We start from the raw sequence: 7,191 nt of genomic DNA, 5'->3' as shown, positions 1-7,191 counted from the left end.
TTGATGGGTTAGTTTCTAACTTAGTCCCCACGCATTAGTAGCCCCACATCGGTGCTTGTCAGATTTTGCATCAGCTTTTCACTCACATTTTCGGGTTTTAGCTCATCTTATTTATTATATTATTAGTTTTTATAATATTTGCGACTAAACTTTGCGGAGCACAATTTTTTATCCGCAACTGATTATAGATCCGCATATTTTTATCTTATAAATTTGGGTTAGATTAAACGGTAATTTTTTATAGGCTCAATTTATAGTTCTGTTTATGTTTAATATTTGGTGTGACGTGCCGAGGATAATGATTTATGTAATGTGTTTCTTTAAATATTCTTACGTGAAATTAGGTTACATATAGAACACACGGAAGACTATATATGAGCTTATTTAACTATGTATACTATAATAACTGCAACTGTTTTAGCTTAAAAGTTAGTTGCTTATTTTTCTCTCTCTAGGGTTCGAAACAAAAATTGCCCGCTTAGCAACGTGAACCTTTACTTCCACTACAAGCTATTTGTGAGGAGGGGCGTATATTGATCTTGCCTCGTTCCTTTGTTATGTGACACATATATGCAACCTGCTTTTCGGATGAGTGATGAAAACACATGTTCTCAAAATTAGAGGTAACATTAAAACTTTAAAAAACTGCTCAAATGTATTTGGGTTGTCCCACTGCCACGTGGCGGAAAAACCATACTTCTAAATATTTCATGTAGTTTTGGTTTGAAAAATTATCGTCGTCTCTATTACATTACAATATACCCGGACGAGTAGATTTCAATCAATAACGTAGATTACCAAAGGTGTTTTTTTTTTCATTAATGATGTGGTTAGACCATTTGATATCTACATTACTCGGAAAGAAATCAAAATTTCTACGTCTAATGATTCTTATCGATCACTACCATTTGTGGAAAGTACGAAACCCGGGGCAGGGAGGGGGCTGGGTGGGCATGCAGTGTTGGTATTTGCAGCTACCTCAGGTTCATGTCCATATCACTTTGCCGAAAGAAGCAAGGCAAAGCAAAACCTAGCTCGCTCTACAAAAATTCTTCCCTTCATCCGTGAAAATTCATTTGCGTATGTGTCATAACTTCAGCCACTTATTTCAGTCAGTTTTTGTCTTAGTATTAGTTCATTTAGGTTCAATTCGATTTCTTTAGAATACAAAGCAAGTCAAAAAATCAATCACAAAAGTTGGATCTTGTTGAAATTTAAAAGTAAGATTTGATCTTAAACATCTTTGTCCTTCTTCCTCAAAAGGGTCGGGGCAGCAATGGCCTTGATGACGACAACCAGAGAAAAGTTTGGATGATGCAGTTGAGAATTGTATTTGAGGATGAACCTTCACTTGGGTGGAGGGAAGAACCTCCGCCCTTCATTCATAGGCGAGTCTAGGCAAGTGCCTGAGCTGAGATTTTATTGTTTGCTTGGAGTATAGAACTTTTTCATGGAAAACCCATGTAAAAATGGCAATTTTGGGCAAAAGTTTGGGGAAGAAAGTGTTGCAGGTCATTTTTTTTCCGTAAGTAGGAACAAAATGGTGTTGTATAAAGATTTAACTATTATTGAATTGATTTGAGTCCTCAATTGAAAAAAAAAACTTATATAGCAGTTGTTGTACCAGCATATCTATTAACTATGTCAATATTTCAATTTCCCCGTACATTTTGAATTCTTTTACAAAAATCCTTTTTTGTCTCAAGATTTCAGTCATAGCTATTAACTATGTCGCTAAATGTCTGTATTCTTCATTTCAAAATTATTATTCTTTTAATTTTGATGACGAATGAATACTTTTCTCTTTTAATTTATTTACCGAGAGTCAAAATTTTAATTAACATCATCTTGGTCTTAATTAATATAAACAAATAGAAGCAGTTGGGAAGTTGCAGAAAGCTAAAACCCCCATACATTTTCCCCATTGAAATTATAACACCACACTCGACTTCCTCTTCTTTTGGTCTGCACACACCTCATGGTCTCCTCTGGGTTTTCAGGATCACTCACATCTCCCTTGATAATTATATAAACAAGGTCAGTCAATGGAGTGTGATATGGGCATCACCGATGCTGCTCACCTGCGGGACATGAACTGAGGGACAGAAAGGGACAAATCGGCGGTAGCCGTCGATTTTAAATGGAGCGGATCGTACGGATTGCACATAAGAACCCAATTTTCTATGACCCATTTATCTCTTCGGTTCCAGAGCCCCAGAATACTTCTGCTTTTACCTTCTTCCTCTCTCCCCCAATTCAAACTATGCCATCTACAATTGGCAGGTTTTAAATCAAGAATTTGAATCAATAGACGAATGGGAGAGAGATCGTTTCGACAATTGAAATCGGTGACTGATTGATCGTCGGAGAGAGTTTCTGGATTGCAACTAGATAAATATTGTTCTCTCAATCTTCATTTTTGGTATGAGCTCTCTATCAAGTATCAATCTTGGTGAAATTGGTAGAAGTAGAAAGCTCTATGTTTTTTCAACAAACCAAGAACCCAGAGAATTAAGTTGTTTGCTGACTCTGCTCTCTCTTTGTCCCTCATTTATTCTGTTCATCATTATTCCAGGTTTCCAACCCAGGTCTCTCTAACTCTTATTTTCTCAGTCTGTTGCCAGTGAAAATCATTTACTTAAATTGTGATTAAATTTCGATATCAATAGACAATTGAACTAGAAAATTTGATCCCTTTACAAGTCAAATTAAAGAAAAAAAAATCTCAAGGAATCAGACCACAGGTTTGAATAATTGAGTTGAAACCAAAACAATAATGCATCTTGATTCAACCCAGAATACAAAAAGAGTACGTAAAAGAAATCTTGATTATGAAATAATTTTCGCCCTTGAATCAAAGCCAAATTCTCATAATCTTTATTTTAGTAAATGTTTAATTAGTCATTAGACAAACCCAGGGATTGAGCCGACTGACCCAGAGACAGAGAGAGGAAGAAGAAGAAGAAGAAGAAGAAGAGCAACGGATGAACATGGGGACGAATTAGGTGCAGCTGAAACTAGGTTCTGTAGAATTCTTTCAGCCTTTGGATCGGCTTCATTTAAATCCAATGGTCAAAAAGCTGCTGCCCCTTTCTGTCCCGTAAATGTTCTCCCGCAGGTGAGCAGGCCTGTCACACTACTACTCAAAAGAACTCCAAAAGGGTCCAGAGGAATCGATGGTAATTACGCTTTTTCCTGCAGGGTAAAAATGCAGGAAAAAACAGAGCCACTGTCTATGTACCAAATAAACAGAGTAACTATCAGGGGTTTCTTGAATAGATGCCTGACACTGACAGAGATGAAGTCAGGGTTTTGTTAAGTGGGTTCTGTTGATCAGAATCTTAGTGCCATCCCTGCTATGGGCCTATGGTAGTGGGTTATAAGCACAAGGGTAAAAGTGAGTGGAAAAGTTTTTAAGTTATTTTCATTTGAGAACCACTAAATATTTACCTGCCCAAAATCTTTAAGGGATGATAGAATTTTCTCATATTCGCTCGGAAAATACTGCAATTTTTCTCCTTAAAAAATATAGATATATATATATATACTGCAATTATTCAAAATAGTTCGTTTAAAGAGACAATAGAAGGTTTCAATAAAAAAAAAAGACAATAGAAGGCTGCCGTATTCGAGCGGTAATGAAGTTACAGCAAACGTTTAAAATTTAATAATAAATCTCACGTGCATAAACCATAAGAAGATATAACAATGTAATTAACTAATAACAATCCGTGCGTGTGGCCGTGCGCATACTTTATTATCTTATTTTATTCATGGATTCATTACATTTTTTGCTCTGTTCTCTCAATTCATTACTAGATAACATACCAAATAACACACGAATGGATTCATTACCTCATTCGTTGATTAGAATTAGACATACAATTTATTACTAAATGTACCTGGTTAAATTTTCTTTGCCAGCTTTTTAATTACTAATAAATATTCTACTAAATAACACATATGCTTCCCATAATCCCCCTCCCCAAGCATAAAAGATCCGGAATGTTAGTCTTGACTCTTGACAATGTCCGAAATTTGTGGGCGTGTTCTGTATAGATTAGAACACCGGGGGAATGACCGAATAACAATAACAATCCAAGCTTTCAAAGTCTCAATAAAACTCTGCATTCCGTGTTGGGATACATCCGATACAAACACACGTTTTCCTTATTGATAATTAAAATCATAGGACTAAGTTAACCCAAATATATACAGTATATGGTATATCCAAAATATTGAGTTTTAAGTGTGTTGACCAAGTAAGAGAAAACAAAAAGAAGTATTGACCGGTATTTAATCCTGGAAAAAAGATATGCATGCAACACCTTCCCAATACTAATCAGATTCACACGCAAATTCATAGGATACACACCTCACGTTTTGCTGTTGAAAAACATAATCGAGAAAGAAACTTAAAATCACATAAATCTTTTGAACAAAATGGGTAGGTGAGAATTGACACCAATCCATTGCTCTGAGGTGAGTAAATTATGCTCAATCTGAATGGTATTAAAATATTTACTCTTTCAAGAGAGGGAGGAGAAATAAAGGGGGAAGAATAGTGTCTCCTATTCTAAGCCATTCCAGATGAGTGACCAGACTGACAAAATCAAAATTTTCATATAAATACGAGAGAGAGATGATGGCATGGAGGACTCGTTCACACAGAGCCTCTCACTCTCACCCACTTGGAATTGAATTCTGTGTGTTTGTTTGTTTCGTTTCTAATTCAAAACAAACGCACCCTCTTCTTCCTCTTCCTCCTCTGAAATCTCTGACCGACCCGATAGTTTAGTCACAATATCTGCATGCGTACGTTTTTGTTTGTTTCCAACCCCATTGATGTAGAGCAAAATGAGGCAACAAAATCCTCAAACTTTTATTTTATATAAAGCCGAGACACAGACTCAGTGAAGCATCCTATGCCCTTATCCCTATTTCCTCTGCTGGTTTCTTATACAACCTTGCTATTCTCTTGTGGGTCTTCTTCTTTGTTTAGCTGTTTATATATATATAGCTCCCCCCAACTTCTAGCCCACCACCTTTTTTTGTCAAAAATGGAACATTGAGGGAGAAAAGCTTGAATCTTTAGAGTACATTTGTATTCTGGTGTTGGTTTTGGTTTAGAGGGTGAAATAATCATGGCTATTGAGGCGCAGTTGTATTCTGACAGTCTTGGGTTTCCGATGTTTGGTTCACAAGCACAGGATTTGATGGTGGACAACAATGTTTGCGGTGGGTTTAATCAGTTCTGTTTCAATGCTCAGCAGAAACCGCCGCAGCTACAGTACCAGCCACCGCCGTTGATTCCTGGTACTCTTGTTCCTGCTCCTCATAACAACAACTACATGGCTTATACTCGACACGGTATTGCAGCTGAGGAGGCCAAGCAAAGACAGGAGATTGATGACTATCTCAGATTACAGGTTACAGCCCATTTTTCAAGAGCAGATTATTAGTTTTGGTGTTCTGTTTTTTCAACTTATTTGGTTCTACTTTCATGGTTTTGGTCCTTTTAGTCCTTCTGGGTTTTTGCTGAATGTCCATGTTTTTGGTTTTGGAAACAGAATGAGAGATTGAGATTGATGCTGCAAGAGCATAGCAAGCGGCAAGTCGCATTGTTGTTGAAGAAAGTCGAGTGCAGAACAGAGCTAGTAATGAAGCAGAAGAATGAGGAGATAGCACAAGCGGTCAAGAAGAGAATGGAGCTCGAAGATTTCTTGAGGAAATTGGAGGCTGAAAACCACGCGTGGCAAAGAGCAGCTCAGGAGAACGTGGCCACGGTCATGTCCTTAAACAACACTCTTGAACAGTTCAGGGAGAGAGCCACTCGTGGTGTCATGGAAGATGCAGAGTCTTGCTGTTGTAGTGAACAAGAGGAGGAGGAAGAAGAAGACACAGGTGATTTCAGAGGAGGAGGAGGTTTTGATAATGGTGTTGTGGGTGACGAGATAAAGATGATGATATGCAAAGGCTGCAATTTTGAAAGGTCGTGTGTCATGTTTCTCCCTTGCAGGCATCTTTGTTCATGCAAAGCCTGTGAAGTTGGTTTTGATGCTTGTCCTGTTTGCTCGACGCCAAAGAAGGCTAGCATAGAGGCATTGATTTTCTAGGCTGAAATTCCAGGAAAAAATGGGGAGATAGAAACAAGGGGAAGAGCGAAAGGGTTTGAAGGATTAGCAGTGGTGATGATCATGGTGCTATCAATGGGTGAAACAGAACAGTGAACAGAGCCAACTTCAATGCAATGCCAATGGTGTAAATGGGTTTTCTTAATTTGCGTTTTCTTTTCCTTTTTTAGGGACTCTGAGTTTAGGCTTAGTTTGTAAACCTCTGAGAAAGACGAAATGGATAGGACATACAGAACAGAGGGCATCTTTTCCTTTCATGGAGGTGTCTTGCTGCTTTTGCCTTTTTCAAAATGTTGCTGTGTTTTTGTTGTGGTTTTTATTCTTGGCATGGTGGGATTCATCTGTTTATTCATATCAATCGGGATTGCACAAATTGGTCCACAACTATTGACAGAAAGATGAGCCATCAGGAGAGGATTGAAAACGTTCAGATGAGAGAACAAGTCTGTTTCCGCGTTTTGTTTTCATGCTAGAAATGAGTCTTGTTCAAGTTCTATGAGCTTGATTAAGAAAGGATTTAAATCAAAAGAGTCAATGGAAAAACTAACTAGGAAGTATAATAGATTATGGATTGCACATTGGATATCTTGCTTGTTTTGTCAAAGATATGTTAAAGATGACAATACCATTGGAAACATCTGATTTAAAAAGAAAACAGCCAGTCAAGTTTGCATCTTTATGGGGACGACATTGCCGATAGGTATTCCAATTTCCTTAGGTCCAAATATGTGTGCTTCTCAATTGCCAAGTATAAAATGGTCCATCTCATGCTCATTTTTGGCGCCCATCTTAACCTCATGTTCACGCAAGAATTCTGTTAAATTAGTGAAAGGCTTAGAAATCATAACATACTCAAGACTCAAGAGAGTGCCCTGACCATTAGATATAATTGACAAATGCGACTTATATTGGCGAAGGGAATTTTTTTCCATCATATTGAAGTAGGGGTGATATAAGATTTTAATTTTCGGTAATTACATGATGAAAGAGTTAACGTTCAGCGAATATTTTAGTGTGATGATCCTCTTAATAATTGATACTTCTAAGTATGGACTGG

The 7,191-nt window shown here is 37.4% G+C and overlaps 1 protein-coding gene across 2 annotated transcripts; it reads left to right on the top strand.

Moving 5' to 3' along the window:
- Nucleotides 1-502: 502 nt before the first annotated feature.
- Nucleotides 503-6,641, top strand: LOC126782882 (probable BOI-related E3 ubiquitin-protein ligase 3). Of its 2 annotated transcripts, XM_050508223.1 has the most exons (3): nt 503-623; nt 5,211-5,429; nt 5,571-6,641. In XM_050508223.1, exons 1-3 carry the CDS (start codon nt 606-608, stop codon nt 6,114-6,116), a joined length of 783 nt encoding a protein of 260 aa, XP_050364180.1. In that variant the 5' UTR covers nt 503-605; the 3' UTR covers nt 6,117-6,641. The 2 variants fall into 2 exon arrangements, with proteins under 2 accessions (XP_050364180.1, XP_050364179.1); XM_050508222.1 differs by lacking the exon at nt 503-623 and having other exon boundaries at nt 4,104-5,429; nt 5,571-6,637.
- Nucleotides 6,642-7,191: the final 550 nt, after the last annotated feature.

Source organism: Argentina anserina, chromosome 2 (genome assembly GCF_933775445.1).
Source record: "Argentina anserina chromosome 2, drPotAnse1.1, whole genome shotgun sequence".
In the NCBI taxonomy this organism is placed as follows: domain Eukaryota; kingdom Viridiplantae; phylum Streptophyta; class Magnoliopsida; order Rosales; family Rosaceae; genus Argentina; species Argentina anserina.
The sequence above is the reverse complement of the archived record's forward strand: the minus strand, read 5'-3'. Positions and strand labels throughout refer to the sequence as shown.